Source organism: Echiichthys vipera (assembly GCF_963691815.1).
Source record: "Echiichthys vipera genome assembly, chromosome: 23".
Classification (NCBI taxonomy): domain Eukaryota; kingdom Metazoa; phylum Chordata; class Actinopteri; order Perciformes; family Trachinidae; genus Echiichthys; species Echiichthys vipera.
Genome location: NC_139848.1, coordinates 4,630,424 through 4,646,780, shown reverse-complemented (window position 1 = coordinate 4,646,780; position 16,357 = coordinate 4,630,424). Strand labels below are relative to the sequence as shown.

The 16,357-nt window shown below is 45.1% G+C and overlaps 1 protein-coding gene across 1 annotated transcript in view; it reads right to left on the bottom strand.

The window, feature by feature from the left end:
- Positions 1-1,332: 1,332 nt before the first annotated feature.
- LOC310964524 (plakophilin-4-like) overlaps positions 1,333-16,357 on the bottom strand; it is a gene marked incomplete at its 5' end in the record, with an annotated part of 29,741 nt that continues 14,716 nt past the window's right edge. The window contains 16 exons of the mRNA XM_083937697.1: positions 1,333-2,434; positions 2,533-2,606; positions 2,740-2,871; positions 2,984-3,101; positions 3,314-3,398; positions 3,493-3,685; positions 4,271-4,421; positions 4,522-4,689; positions 4,887-5,081; positions 5,257-5,374; positions 7,076-7,259; positions 8,236-8,449; positions 9,523-9,655; positions 9,809-10,010; positions 10,565-10,735; positions 14,565-15,021. Of these exons, the coding sequence (XP_083793823.1) occupies positions 2,174-2,434; positions 2,533-2,606; positions 2,740-2,871; positions 2,984-3,101; positions 3,314-3,398; positions 3,493-3,685; positions 4,271-4,421; positions 4,522-4,689; positions 4,887-5,081; positions 5,257-5,374; positions 7,076-7,259; positions 8,236-8,449; positions 9,523-9,655; positions 9,809-10,010; positions 10,565-10,735; positions 14,565-15,021 (2,856 nt within the window). The 3' untranslated portion in view covers positions 1,333-2,173. The remainder of the gene's footprint in view (positions 2,435-2,532; positions 2,607-2,739; positions 2,872-2,983; positions 3,102-3,313; positions 3,399-3,492; positions 3,686-4,270; positions 4,422-4,521; positions 4,690-4,886; positions 5,082-5,256; positions 5,375-7,075; positions 7,260-8,235; positions 8,450-9,522; positions 9,656-9,808; positions 10,011-10,564; positions 10,736-14,564; positions 15,022-16,357) is intronic.

Genomic DNA, 16,357 nt, shown 5'->3' with positions numbered 1-16,357 from the left:
TTGATGTTTAATTGATTGTGGCTGTTTTTGAGAGAGCTGGGCCGCTACAGTCACACTGTACGTGACCAATACATGAATGTAAGTGCATGGACTAGAGCTTGTGTTAAAGGCATGCTCAGGGAGGACACACTGATTTGTAAACACCGTGCATTCACCTCATCAGGATGTACATTTTGTTTAGTTTGCAAACTTATCATTCGTGCCCTTGTTTGATTTGGCTGTGGCGTCGTATTTCTGAATATCCCCACGACTGATGCAATGGAAGCTAATAAAGATATATCTATTTAACGTTGATGGAGCTTGTTGTTTTATATCAACAGAAGATAGAAGACTTTCAGATGTCTTGTCATGATATAATCTTTAATCCCTATACATATATTTCCCTCTGTAACATTGCACATCATCATCAGTTTTGGACAGAACAGACAAATGGGGTATTTTGGTCAGATCACAAGTAAATTAATAAAAAGAATCAGTAAATAATAGAAAAATCGTCTTCACACGATCACATATAAACTCTACATACATATTGAATACAACAATGTAACAGGACGGTTAAACCATTGTTTCTGTACAAATAGATTTTCACTTTTTTCACATATTTCACATACTTTATGATATACCACACTTTTGGCCAACGTACAGAAACGCAGAGGCTACAGATGTAACCCCGGGTCTCTGAGTCTGTAAGGTTTCCCCAAGAGTGACTCTGCCCGTCGGTAAGTTCCTCCAAACCTGGGTCAAATTTCATTTTCAGAGCGACCTCCACCCTGTTTGGAGTCGTGGTTTTGATAACTCTCAAAGTGTGGTGCTAATATTTATCCCTTTAAATAGTATTTGTCCCAGTTCAGCTTCAATAAAATCCCTTTCCTCTCACATTCAAGATGATGCTGGCGAACGATATTTATGTTATAAAGCCAACAAACTGCACATTTTTACTGCAGAGAGAAATGAAATCAGTTGACTCTAACAAACACTCTGGTAAACAACAAGGTTAGGGCTGGGTTTGTGTCAAAAAGCACCTTTTGGCTAAGTCCATGTGCATCGTAATGCAGATGAAGTGGAAATGTTGAGTGATGTCCTGTGTGGCATTCATTAAATTCCCTTTACTAAACTGTAAACAATAAAAGCTCTTACCCCGAAGTGCTAAGGCATACACACCTGGAGCATCCCGGGCATTTAACCTCTCGTTAAGGGGTCATTAACACCTTAAGAGTCGTTAAGGTCACGTGTGGGTCGTGAGAGTCATTAGAGTCACGTGATTTACAGCACCACTGATGTAGTTTCCTCCTAAATTTAGCACAAAGCAGCAAAAGAAAATCCAAATGAATGTGTGTTTTGGTCGTCCGGTGTCCATGAGAGTATTAGGTGATGCTGATTCTCCAGTTAGAAGCAATGACACCATTGCATCCTGACCATGGGCGAATTATGAACCAATGGGCCCCTGGGCACAGACACGTGAGAGGCCCCCCACCCTGAACTAGACACCAAAACTCAAAGCATACTTGTCATCATTTTGCACCTCCTTGTTGTCATTTTGTGGTTGTTTTTATAGTCGTTTTGCATCTATTTTAGTGGTTTTCCGAGCTTCTGGTTGTTTGTAGTCATTGTGTGTATGTTTTTGATCGATGTGTGTCAATCATTTAGCATCTCTTCGTGCTTTTTTTGCATCTCCGTAGTCATTTTGGATCATTTGTAGTTGTTTTGTGGTAATTTCGCATCTATTTGTGATTGTTTTGTGGGGGTTTTACACGACATTTTGTGACTATGGGCCCCTGACACTATGGGTTCCTGGGCCTGTGCCTCGTAGGCCCATTCAGTAATCCATCCATGATCCTGACAAGCAGAGAGTCAGAGGACTCCAGTGGGATGGCCATGTTGCACTGTGTCTACTCGATGCATAACAGGGATTTCACACCAGGTGTTGTGGTCTGAAGCTGATGCAGTCAGCTCATGTTTATCTGCATTATTGTGCACGTGGTCTAACTTAGTCAAAAGCTGCATGTGGCAAACCAAGCCCTACAGTTTCAACACAGATGCACACACATTCACATGCACCCTCCACCTTTCACACAACCATACAGCACACCCACCCAACGTGCACTCACCACACACACACACAAAAACACCCACGGACACAGAAACTCAACGTACGCGGTGTCCGTTTTTGTTTCTACACCCAGGAGTCGGGGGAGCCGGTGAACTTGTTCGCCCTGTTTGAAGGCCTCCGTGTGGTGGAGTAGAAGTCCACGTAGTTGGTGTTGGCTTTGAATTGGAGCGACTGGCTGGCGTAGCCATCGGGGGAGGACGGGGTCAGGTGGACCGGTTCGTCCTCGTAGTGCTCCTCCTCTCCGTAGCCTTGTGGGGACGACAGGTACATTCTGTAGCTGTTGTAGTTCTTCCTGTCGGGTTCGTCGTAGAATGGCTCTGTGTGCTGCAGGAGAACAATGATAAGATTTTTTAATGAGCAGGGAATCATGATTACCCAAAGGCCTGTTCACACCAGTGTGTCTGAATTCTGTGATGTCTTACCCGGGACCTTCTCAAATCCTCTCCTGACTGGGAAGAATATGTCCCAATGAAATACGGAGTCTTCTTCTCGGACCCTGGAGAGAAAGATTCAAGAGCACAGACACGAGAAACACAGGTAAACATACTGTATGACTCTTCATAGTTCATGTTTGCGTATTAATGAAACACCCACCTCCTGAGGGACGCCCCAATGCAGCCATTACTAACCTGTGAACTGTCCTTTGTGTAAACTGTTGTCTCCATAATACGTGTCGAGTTGCATAGATGACTGCGCTCTCTGATAGTTTGAACTGTGTCTTCTGATCCCGAGCATCGCCGGCGAGGACGTTGCACTTCCACCTGAGAGACAAAAACAAGACGTTTTTACCAGAAGTTATCGTTGCTTTGAGGATGCGACCTGTCGTAGACACAACACGAGCGTCAGTTCGACCTCATTCATCGGTTTTCTCACCTGATTGGATGACAGGGGACATCTGCAGCGGGCTGGTGGGCAGGGTCGGCTGTGAAAGGTAGCGATCTCGCTCCAGAGTGGAGACGGGAGTGACGAAATGAGTGTAGTTCCAGCCGTCCTGCACACGCAGAGCTCATCAGTTTAGTTAGAAACACTCACACGTATTTATAAGAAGAAGAAGAAGAAGAAGAAGAAGAAGAAGAGTAGAAGTAGAAGTAGTAGAAGAAGAAGAAGAAGAAGAAGAAGAAGTAGAAGAAGAAGAAGAAGAGTTAGTTTACCTTAAACACGTCTCAGGAAGTAAAGAAAAACCTGCTTTGTCCTGGTACTGACCTGTTTGTAGAGGGTCCTCAGCTCTCTGTACTGCCACAGCGTGTTCAGCACCTGAGCTGCTGCCTTCACAACCTTCACCGAGTACCTGTGACCACATCGACACGAGAGAATTACAGCATCAGTCAGATCTAACGTGTTTTTCAGAGGTTTTCATATGAAGCTTCTCTGCTCTTTCGTACCCTTTCCCTCGACCTTTGCTGATGTCCACCAGCTTCTCGATGCCTCCGCTGTCCGCTAAAGCTTTGGCGTTCTCCATGTTGCGGCTAGTGACCTCGTGCAGCGCACAGCAGACGGACGCCACCGTTTCATCGGACAGCACCGTCGGACTGCCGCCGGGCAGCCGGTTCACCAGATCCCGCATGGCGTACTTTCCTGCAGGAGGAGAGACAGGATTTCATTTAGACTGAAACATTTGTTTTAAAAGTGTCTGAAGTACTTTTTAATAATTACGATAAAGTGCATCTGCCGTCATTTTTACTGCAGGTTGACAGCCTGTGTGAGGTTTGTCAGGTATAATTAATAGTAAACTATAATATAATTAGCAATAATATAATAAAGTGTTGCAAATGACTCATGTTCACCTTGAACCGACTGACGTTAATGTTAGTTCTGTTTGTTTTGGTCCATTTATTGATAATTATCTTGTCATTTTTTTATTTTGTTCATTTCACAGTTGGAGAGTCCACGCACTTTTGACAGTGACATGTTTTGTGCAACACATTTTATTCGTTTTTTATTTGTTTTATCCTCTTGACTGTTGGCATTTTTATTTCTAGCCCCCGTCCTTTACTCCAAGCAGGTTATTCCAGATGTTTACCATCACCAGTTTAGTTATTTCACCTTCAACACGACTGTCGTCCATAGGGGGCGATGCATTATCAGGCTTTCAAGCCTCAGTCTTGTACAAGTTGTTGATTGTGTGTGTGTGTGTGTGTGTGTTCCATTGTGTCTTTGGACCTATCAGCTCCTTGTTGCGGCTGTCGAGCGCCATGTTGCGGAGAGCGGTGGCGACGGAGCAGACCACCCGGTCGTTGTCCATCCTCAGCAGCTCCACCAGGATGGGCAGACCTTTCTCTTTACGCACCGCTGCTCTGATGTAGGCTGAGAACTGGACACACACACACACACACACACACACACACACAAACACCGCTTAAATCAGTTCTCTTGAAGTTTTGTATAATTGCTATTTTGGAGAGGAGTTCTACCTTCCAGTTTCCAGCAGAGAGGTTCTGCAGTGACCCAGCGGCGCCCTCCAGCGTGGCGGGGTTGGAGCTCTCGGCCAACAGGTTGAGGTACGGCTTCACCACTATTGGGTGCCACAGCATCTCCGCCCCCCTCAGAGACTGGGAGAAACCCGGCCCGACACCGTCCCACTGCACCAAACACACGCAACAACAAACAAAACATGTTTGAAAATGTGCTTTAAACGCTGCACATCCATATTTTTCTGTAATTTGGACTAAAGAAGAACAGCTTTCAAACTTTTTTTGCACTTGAAAGTACAATATAAAGTATGATTTTACTGTTCTTTTCAGATAGAGACCACTGTGTGACACTTCTGTGTTTGTACCTTGTCGTCAGGCCATCCGCCCCTCTTCCTGCCACGCCTCCTCTTGCCCCAGCACAGGTAGTCCAGCTCCTTGGCCGGGGAGGAGAAGCCCAGCAGGGTGTCCAGCTCCTGGTTGCCGAGGAGACGAGAGGAGGGCATCTCCACCTCCAGCCGGTACGAGAGGTTTCTCAGGGTGCAGACGCTGTTCTCCACGATCTGAGAAAAATAAAAGGCCATTGACACATTAATATTACATGTAGTTTTTTTCCTTTATGTCCCTTTAGGCTTTTAAAAATGTGATAATGGTTGTGTTAGGGTTAGGTCAAGTCTCCTGGGGATAAATTGTGACAACAAAAATATGTGTAACTGTGTGTTTGTGTGTGTGCCGCACCTTGCTGTCATAGTCGGAGGTGTTGACGCAGGCTCTGAGGACGTAAAGCAGCGAGTCGACCAAACCTTCACAGCAACGCAGCTGACTCCTCGCCTCCTCCCCTGCTGAGCTCAGGTTCCTCACACACACACACACACAAGCACAGACACACACACACACACACACACACACAAGCACACACACACACACACACATTACTGAGGTGCAGTGCGTGGATTCCCCCACAGGGTGGCTTAAAACCTGCCCAGATACAAGTAAAGAAGGGAGCTGATCCTCCAATAGGAACCTTCGGCTACCTCTAATAGAGAGCTGACATGAGAGGACTGCACAACAGCACATGACTCCCACAATGCTTTGCTATACCATCAATCTACAGCCTGAATGCAGGGGAACGCTGAAGGCCTCTGTGTACAGAGATGCAGTTTCCCTGCAGCTCAAAATCCCTCCAGGCAATCAGAGGGAATAAATAATGAGAAGCCAGTTTGTGTGCAGTTCAGTCACGATCAAAGGTGTTTAATAACGCCAATTAAGCTATTTTTGTTTTAGTAGTTTAAAATAAAGTTGCTGTATAATTTGCACCTGGATGAAGGTGATTGGCTCCTGACACTAAATCATGAAACAATGGCTTCCCGTGGAGTCAGGCCAGTTTGCAGCATGAGAACTGGGAAGTCTCCACTCTGCAGGTTTACCTTTCAAGGGTTAATCTGAACTTTTAGAAACACTGCCGTTGGTCAGCTGCTGCAGTATGCTCAGTAAAATTTAATCAGGTTTCAGGTGTGGTGACCCCACTGCCCCGAAAATACACTGATGCAGCATTTAAATCATGTATGATGGATGGTAGAGACCAGAAAGAGGCACGTGTTTGCCACCGGCGTTAGTTTTATCTGACAACTCGAGACAGCTGTGAGGCTGCAAATGTGGTTGTATGGGGCTTTAAAAGATTGAAAATCTATCAAACCCTAACACATTCAATTTGAAGTTTGTCTTCTCTCATCTCTAAAACATGACACACTGGTCTGGGTTTCAAAAGTGGTGTTTCACTTAAAAAGGAATCAAGTCATCCTGTAACATTTCAGACGTTCACTTCTTCCTGCTGATCTGGAGTCTTCAGTGTGAAACATCGCCATACGGTGTGTGTGTGTGTGTGTGTGTGTGTGTGTGTGTGTGTGTGTGTGTGTGTGTGTGTGTGTGTGTGTGTGTGTGTGTGTGTGTGTGTGTGTGTGTGTGTGTGTGTGTGTGTGTGTGTGTGTGTGTGTGTGTGTGTGTGTGTGGATCACATGATGCACTGTTCAGCTGTATTCATTTGGTGTAAAACTGATTAATGTGAACCTTTCTCCTATGCTTTGATTTTAAAGACACACACAGATATCACTTTGCTGTCATTAGCCTCCAGAGGCCAATGTGGTCAAATTTATACTTAAGATTTCATGCCTGCATAAAAACTCCATTACCGAGGCTTTTATTGATGATTATACGACTGTGATGATGTGCTGTGGTTTTACAGAATCATTAAAATGAAAAGCATACAGAAAGAAAAGCAGCGCAGATGACCAATAAATCCAAAAGTCATCCTTGCATTTCTAAATGAGACTCGGTTTAATGAGCGAACGGCACGCCTGTCGACTCCACTGCTTTTTCACGGCACTTTGTTAAATCTATTGAGAAATGAGAATGGATTTATGTCGTTTGAGAGGTGGTGATAAATATGCAGCAACATCCGCAGCAAAGATTATGTTTGGGATTAGATTGTTAATCGTTTTATCATCACTGGACTTGAGTGGACCCGTTCAGCAGGAGGTGCGTTTGGTTCACTGCTCACCTCAGACAGCCGGTGGTGTTACGCAGCAGCAGGGAGGACTGGAACTTCACTTTGTGTTCGTCACGGTGTGAGACGCTGCTCCAGCCCGAGTGGGGGATGACGACCGTGTTGGTCAGGGTTGAGAGGGCGTCGCGGATGATGGTCATCTTCACTGCGTCACATGACGAGAGGTTCCACAGGACGCCTACGGGTGCCAACAAAGAAGGGTTAAACGTTTGCCAAGACGCCCCATAACAGATGGCGTAGCTGGGTATAATATTGCCTCTTAAATCAGTAAGTTTCACACAGACGTCTGGAGAAATTTGAGATGTAGCAGCTACAGATAACATCCGCTCCTTCCCTGTTACATCAGAACAAAGGACCTTCTGGCTGCTTGGCCACGGTCAAGGCAATATAATCGCTGGAATACTTCTTCAAAACCGTCTCTTTTCTGTGAAATCACAAAGTGTTGGTGTAAAAGAAAGGAGCAATAAAACAGGGACAGTTGCAGTGAGGTGGAGAAACCTTTCACTGGTAGAGGGATATCAATGTGAATTGCTTTTTGCAGCTTCACTAATCTAAATCCTGACCTGAGCTGTCAAACTAGAAACTTTCCCAAAGCTTCAGATCGCACTTAAGACTCTCCATCACGTCTTTCCCAAGGATAGGAGGTGTCTAGCAACTTCATATTCCCTTAAACAGTATGTGGTGTGGCTGCAGAGCTGTCAGCCGCATCCTGTTTCCAAAGCACATTATCTTAGCATCTGTCCCGACGACTGTGCCGAGATCTGTTCTATCAACACAGAGCGTCGAGTGTTTAAGCCGCTGCCGCTCTCACCTCCCACAGAACAGCAGATACACAGATTAATACAGTGCCAGCCAGTGCCAGCGACACAGACCGGCGCTCAGCAAGCAAGCCGGCCAGCTGGGTGGCCAACGGACCTCGCAAGCAGTCGGACGCCCACGCGAAGCACAGCGAGATTTGAATGATGAATGTTTTTTGTCAGTGTTGATGCTGCTTTTACCTGAATTTACCCCTTCAGGAATAAAAAGACCAGAGCTGACAGCTACCCACTTTAACTTGTAGGGACTTTAAAAGCGTTTCTGCTATTTTCTCATCCTCAGCTGCACTCACTTAGAGGAAATGATCCGACACAATCATCAACTGTGACTTAACGTACCAGTGACCAGCTCACGAACTTCATTGTCGGTTGTTTTCCTGAGGAGGCGCAGAAGTGCGGGCACGCCGCCGCAGTTCCTCAGTGCCACCTTGTTGTTGTCGGTGGCCTTGCCGTACACCAGGTTCCTCAGGGCCCCGCAGGCGCTCTTCTGAACCTCAGTCAGCTTGTGATCCAGCAGGTCCACCAGGTGCTGGATCCCTCCCAGGTGACACACCTGCAGACCAGGGAGCAGCAACAGAGATGGATGAACATCGGCACAAGTTACACGCATGCACGCACGCATACACACACACCCACACACTGAAAGCAACTTAACAGCAGATGCAAATGTTGTTTATCTTTCCACCTTGCTGCAGTGGTAGAAGAGAACCCATTTTGCATTTATCTTATGGTTTGTTTCTTATCTTGATGTTATTTTGGGCATCAGTTAACACTCAACACAGTTACCTTCTCCTTAAAATGGATGGATGCCATTGTAAGCCATTACAGTACATTAATAAAGTCAGTCAAATCAGTGAAAATTGCATTATGTCATGTAGCAATGTATTTTGGACTAATACAGGCAGCAGCATCACTGTGGCATGTTCCAAACCTCCTTGTGTCATCTCAAAATAAACCCGTCTCCGGAGAGCAGAGGACGCTTCCTGTTTCTCTCTGATTCTGTGTTCAAACCGTCACTGAAAACATGTGTTCCTGGCAAAATGAGCCGGCGTGTTTCCAGGCGCACCAAAGGCTAATTAAAAGCTCCTCACCAGACAAACCAAACAGAACCAAAATGGCTCTTGCACGAAGCGCCACCATTGTGTTGGAGTCATTTATTGCATGGGAAGTAGAGCAAAGAGAGAGAGAGCGAGAGGCGTCTCAGCGTGTCGGAGCACTGGCGCATTTGGCACCAACGTTACTTAAAGTTTTGTTGGAGCAGATGGTGCTTTGGATCAGAGTTTGGCAGCAAAATAAGTCAAATTTCAAATCCTGTAAGCTGAAAATAAGCTCTTAGAGACGGTGTAGCGATACAACAGAGATATCTAAGGCAAAGTAATGAGACACACAGCCTGTATGCATGTCTGGTTCTTGTCTTGAAACATTTTATTAGTTCTTGTCAGAGACGTGTTTGTCTAATGGTTCCTTCAGGAAGACTGGAAAGAACGAGTACCGCAGCTGTCTTTGGAGGTGAGTGAAACCTTTAGACGTGGCAGCACCTTCCTCCACCTGAAGAGTGAGTCATGACTGTGACGTCCAACTTGTTATTTATACCAGAGAGCAGCCCAGCGTGTCCTGTCACCTTACCTCCACCTTGACCCTGTTGTCTCCATAACACAGGTGCTGCAGGTAGGCGGCGGCGTTGGCTTGCACAGAGGGGAAGTGATGTTGCAGCATGTGGATGACCTCTGGAAGCTCAGGGTCACGCCATGCAAACTCCCTGAGGGGAAATACAGAGAAAACTTTCAATCACTTTCTACTTTATCTCTTTTTAAGACACATCACCAAGCAGCTATTAAAGAACTTTGGTGGAGTTTGACACATTCATGCTGTACATCTACAAACGTCTGCATGTGTGTTTGTGTGTGAGTACCTGGGGTCCTTATGGATGCTCTCGATGGACGGGGAGTGTGTGGGCTCCCGCTCCACCAGTCCAGAGTGGCGGTGGGAGAAGACGGGCTCACCGGAGACCCTGTAGGTGTCGACATACAGAGCTGAGGTGCTCAGCCCGTAGCTGCTTCTTTGGTACGGCAGCGTGCCGCAGTGGCTTGCAGCCCGAGGAAGGGTGCCCATACCTGCAGAAATGAAAAGAGTATACTTGAGAAACAAGTGCAAAAAAACATCCAAGGTCACATAAAAGATAAAATACTATCATGTTACATACAGTAAATGCTTAACTGTCGGGCCAACAGGCCAACCTGTTTAAATCTCGACTAAATGAAACTAAAAAGGCTCCTCAGATCCTCCAATATTAAACTCCGCAGAGCTTTCAGCTTTAAATCATTCTGCAAAGGCTTCAATTAGGAGGCAGCAGAGTACATGAAAGGTTTCAGCCTAATTAAGTTCTGACCTCAGGGAGCGATAATAACAACAGTTCCTGTGCCTGTAAACCCTGATTTCCGCCTCAGATTTCGGAGAGAAATGATCTTCTATGCGCCCGGCTTCTCAACCAGGGGACCAGGGCTCCTACGGGGGGCGGTGTAGTGGAAAATGAGGTCGTTTGAGTGGTAGTTTTAGAGAACTACTGTGACTAGTTTTCACCACAATTCCTGCTGTACCACTAGTACTTCTGTTTATTCTAGTTCTACCTCCATTAGCGCCGTTTGAGCCGAGTAGCTTGCTGCCGTACCTGTGTTTGTCCTGTAGAGGGAGCCCTGAGGATCGTGGGTGGGGCTGTGGTACAGGGGGCTGTGAAAGGAGCTCTCATCGAAAACAGGTGTCATGTGGCAGTCCGGGGACAACACCGCCCTTAGCTCTGGATCTATCTGCGCCGCATGGCCGGCATATGAGCTGTGAAGCCCTGCAGGTGCACAAGTAAAAACATAAACAGGTAAACTTTATTTATGCATAAAAAGAAAATAAACTGTTGATAATCTGTTCTTTTCTGAGATTTTGAGGAGGGCGACCAGCTGATTCAACACTTAATGAAAGGTCAAAACATCATAATGTGTGCTGAGAAAAAATAAGAATCAATACAACAATAACTGCAACTACTGTACCAGGGTCTGTTTGTTCCTCTCATGACAAAGACCATTAACAAACACAAGGGGTCTGTCTAAACACCAAAAGAGTTGTGAACTAAACAACACAGTGTGCTTGAATATAAACTGCAGGCATTCATCATGTTGACGTTGGGTAAAGCTGTTTTTGGGGTCAGAAGACAGAACAATGAGGCGGGAACACATCGCAAAAACCTGCTCAAAAGCTCTTTACAACAGAAAAAGAAGTAGATAGAGTATGCTCTGGATCTTATACTGTTTGATTTTCATATTCTCATGAGGTGAACAGAGATTACGCGGTTAATCAAGGAAGAGCTCATCAGATTACAAAATTCCTACAAGCCGACGAGCAAAGGACGGTACAAAGTGTTGTAGAGGAGGAACAAGAGCTCCCTGGAGGAGTTTCCATCTCTCAACAGTCCCCCATCGTCTCCACAGTGTCTTCAAAGTGGTTGAAGAATATTTAGTCTATATTTTTAATACCGTGTAGTGATCATACCAGTCAAAATAATGTCTCTGCAGAAAAAGAAAAGACAGCTGTATGGGATCAGTAACAACTGAATAAAGCCTCATGCATAAACCACATGTTCATCTCATTACTTGGCTCACAGTCGTCTGTAGGTGAGGCCGTGCAAAACGGGATCGTACCAAACAGCGTGTCTCATGACGCCAACTCATCCCAACTGTTGTTGTGCTTATAAAACGCATGAGGACTAGTCATTGGGAGTCTGCTGCAGGCGTCGTCATCAGCGAGTCAAACGAGCATGAGCAGAGGGTTTTTTCCATCCTCCAATCTCAGAGCAGATCAGTTCAAAGAGCCCTCCAATTATAAAGAGGCTTTAGGGCACGAGCGGGGCAGCCTCGCCGGATCAGCTGAAGCACACAATTTGCACTTCGAGCTGGTTTTGAAGGAGCTATTTTGCTTCTGCAGCTCTCTTTACATAAGACGCAAACTCTGGGCTCTTATCGCAAAATAACATTCTTTAAGAGGTAAATAAAAATGTGCACTAGTGACACAATCTTGTTGAATCTGGACCTCAGTTTCTTTCTTTCTTAAGGGCTCTTCAGCAGCCGAGAACACACACCACAACTACGACCTTGGGTTTAGAGGAGGCTTTAGAGACTCACAGTTTGAATCGTGGTGTAGGCGGTAGAGATTTGAATCAAACTCTTCAACTTTATGCACTGTATTTCAACTGTTTACTTATTATCATTACATGAATATTTCAACAGTTTATTTGAACTTTTAACCAAGGATTTAAATGTTATTTTCCATGCACAGGTGTTACAGCTGACCCTCCACATACCCTCATGAAAATCAGCACAATTACACAAATCAATTCAATCTATTCTTCCTACTTCCAGTTTAAACCTCAACCATTCTGGTGAAGCTGCAATTTTTAACCAGTTTCATGACAAACAAGAGATCATCTCGCAGCTTACAGTGGTTTTGGCTGCTCACCGGCTTCCACTACCTCAGCTGCGAGCACCGCTGATCAGTAATAGCCTAATCTTGTATATCCATCTATTGCTTATCTCCCTCATGTAATCTGGGATTATGTTGGATCCGCAGGATAACTGGGAATAAGGTCTTAGGCGACGTATTAGGCCACTTAGCCTCACCGCAGCATGAGAATCACTCAGCTAGAGAATCAGAGGCATTTTATTTAGTTCACTGACTCTGCATCCCACATATTACCAATCCTGTACCATCTCCTTTTCACACATGCACAAACACAACATAAGTAAAACATAAAAGGTGCATGAATGCACATGCACAACATGCATCAACATGCGCATGCTTCACATGAAAATGGACTAAATGATCGCAGCATAATAAAGCCTTCCAGTGCCATCAGCTGATAATCACACGCTGATGCTCCACGGGGGGTTTGTGATAGAAACAACCCTATATGGGTCAGTGGGAGCGGCTTAGTGATAGTGGGCGGGGCGGAGGAATAAATCTGTGTGGCTGCAGCATCAGCAGCACTTCTTCCAATGTGATGGAGGCATCAGAGAGGAGGAGCTGCGATTGATTGTTTCTGGTATTATTTTGCATAAGAAAGTCTTTTAACATCACCGGGTTAAATACATCTGGTTTAAAGCTGCAGTTTTGGTTTGCAATTTGCATTTGAGTCCTCAAAGGCGTCTGTAAACCGGACTCAGTGAACAGCCTGGCAGCTGTGCAGAGATAATCCCTTCTCAAGTGTCTCAGCCAGCCTCAGCTCAGCTGTCTTAACCAGTAGGAGAGAGTCAAAGGTTGGATTTCCAGGGAGACTCGTCAACTTCCTCTCACTGTATTTTTCATTATTATCATCCTTCTAAAATAATCCTGCACTTGAAGTTCCAGTATAACCTGCCCAAAAGAAACATCTACCTGGTAAAAGGGAAATCCTCAAAGATTACATTCTTGATTGTCCATACTGGCATGCATCAAATGAAATGGTATCAACCCAAACAGTGTCATCTGCCAATGCTGAAAGATAACGTGAGGAAAAATCCCATGAAATGAGCTCCCTGAGCCTGGTTGGAGATCAAATCACCTGCTGAGCTTGCAGTTTGCCTGGAAGTTATTTTGTTCAACATGCAGCTTTATTTAATTTTCACACTGCTTCAGAGAGAGACAGAAAACTCTGCAGAGCTTCCTGCTCAGTAATAGGGTTGTGTGCTACGACATCAAATCAGTGCTGCTCAGTCAACTTCCCCTGGACAGAGGGAAGGTTATTAAATCAACAGAGGAAATGATGTTGAGGCTATGGAGCATGGTTTCATTTATTTACTGTGCTAAAAACATACATTCAAACAATCTTCGACTGCAGCAGCGATGCTCCAAACTCTGCAGTTAAGTGCTTTTCTCAAAGGAAACATAACGTGTGTTTTTCTGGCCCAGATTTTGACCTGGATGGATTCGACCAGGCGACCCTCCAGAGTGCAAACTGCCCTCTCTGCTTCACAAGCCGGAGCGTTGAACAGAGGACAAGAAAGACGGCCCCTTCATGCGCATTCATTAGTCTTCCATGTCGGTGAGTAACATAATATCAAACCACCATTACAGAGCAAAACACCATCAAAGTGGACGGATGTAAAGATCCCAGAAGAATGTGGATATTTATGCACATGTACTCTCTCGTGGGTGTTTAATATGGCTGAGGATTTTATCATGTCACTGATTTTAATCTCTTGTTTGACTTTCTGCAACTAAAGTTCAATAGGCTAAGAAGGCTTCATGACTTCCATTGACTCCATTTTTCAGAACCTAATCATGAATCATTGCTGTTTAAAATGAGATTAAACACTTTTTACAAACTGAATTTGTGCTATTTTGAAAATCTAATATAACCTGACCCCTTTAGTTATGGACTTATAAACCCCTTCAGTGTGTCACAGGGTAAATCTCTGTGGTCATGAGACATTTAATGGGATAAGAAAGAGGAAAAAACAAAGTTTCTGTACGCTCATTTGAATGCAGTGTTTCAGAACTACACATCGATCCATGATGTTTTCTTTCTTTGTGAAATATGATTTGTTTTTACTCATTTTTGCCTCAAACATTTATTCAAATGAGACAGTTTAAATGTCAGTGTAAAGGTCAAGGTAAATGTTGTGACAGCGTGTGGATGTGGGACTGACCTATGAGGCTGTCGGGGCGGGGCAGTGCGCTCCTCTGGTACAGGCCGTATGGATCAGCTCTGTAGGCCAGCGACTGGCTCTGCCTGGGCAGCGTGGAGCCATAGTGTTGGGGCACCGCCGTCATCCCCGAACGCAGCGGTGACCCCGTCATACACCTCCCCTCCACCAGAGACAGGGTGGAGCCCAGACGAGCACCACCTCCTCCGACCACCCCAACACCCAGGGCCTGTGTGCCGTCGATCGGGGAAGTTGGCGAAGGGCAGGAGGGCGGCATGGAGGTGCCGGGGAATATGGCAGCCAGAGGTTTTGGCTCTGAGAGGATGGGTGAGTCGTAGGTGCTGCCCTGGGATGTTCGCAGGGAGATGCGGGAGGGCGAGACGGTGCCAGCAGTGCCACAACCGGGAGACTGGCTCCTGGAGGGGAGGGAGGTCATCCTCCGTAACACCCTGCCAGACACCTGTGAGGGAGAGGGATACGATATATATTTCATACTGTGTCATCAAAAGGCATCTGTTTTTAATGCAGCCCTTTTATTTTGACAGATTTGAGCTAACAGCGTACATGAACACAGTTAAGCACGTGTATAATGTGAAGTCAAATGCTTGGAAGCCAACTATTAGGACTGTGAGAATGAAGAGAATGATAAAAACTATTTATATGTATAATTTACTAAAGCCCACCATAGATCAAAACATATTTAAAGTTTTACCAGAGGAGTTTAACTCATATCAGAATTCATAGACGATCGTCCAACATCATTATCAAATGACATTTAATGACATTTTGCTCATTTGTAATTATGATTGGCTTGATTCTTAGAAGTCATGTGCTCTCCGGGCCCAAAACAACCAAAATGTCAAGTATAAGATCCATTACACTGTTGACAACGAAGCACAACATTTCCGTTTTTCTGAATAAATACCTGAAAAAAATGAAAACTCTGCACACTGCGCCGCAAATCCTCTCCAGTTAGCAGTAAAATGACACGCTATGGAGGCAGGATTCTGCATCACTGATGAAAAGCATCATTTTCTTTCTCATTTGTCCAAGTAAGGGAACGAGTAAGTGAACGAGCGTGCCTTTGAATAAGTGTCTACATTTATCATAGAGCAGGTCGATCCCTGCTGAGGAGATGATATATTACATTCCAGGGAAGATTTGAGAGAATATTTTGTATTTCTGGAGACAAACATTTACTTTTTTCCCTCCTTATAACCAAATGTAAAGCGTCCCCCAATTAAAGACTGCCGATCTGGGCTGCTTTAATCCATCAAAGCCTCCAACGCCTCAAAGGAGAATCAAGAGCCGAGACATGTACGCCCATCCAGTGAGGCTGCTCGGTTTGGAATAAATCAGGAGAAAATTCAAATGGGCTCCCTCTTATCTGTCATCCCTGCCTCTGCTGTCGTGCAGAGTATATAATTATTAGCCACAATGAAAGGATAATATGATGCTATGTGAGACAATTTTAAGGTACGGCTCAATTTGATTTGAAGGTATTAGCTGCTGTTCTTCACCATTCATGACAGTAATGGAGCCCCTGCTGGTCGAGCTGAATGTTATTATTCACAGCCCCCAAAAAACAACCAGGTATCTCAGATGACACAACGTGAGAAGTAGGATATAAGACAACAATCCCACTACAACTACTTCAACTATGTGGCTGTGCCGGAGCTTTCAGTCATGGTACAGTGTATGTGATCTTCGTCCGCAGGTACAAATTCATTGGAAAGCTCCAGAACAGTTATTATAATCCCGTGGCGAAGACATTTGCTCAACTGCTTTCCAAGCTT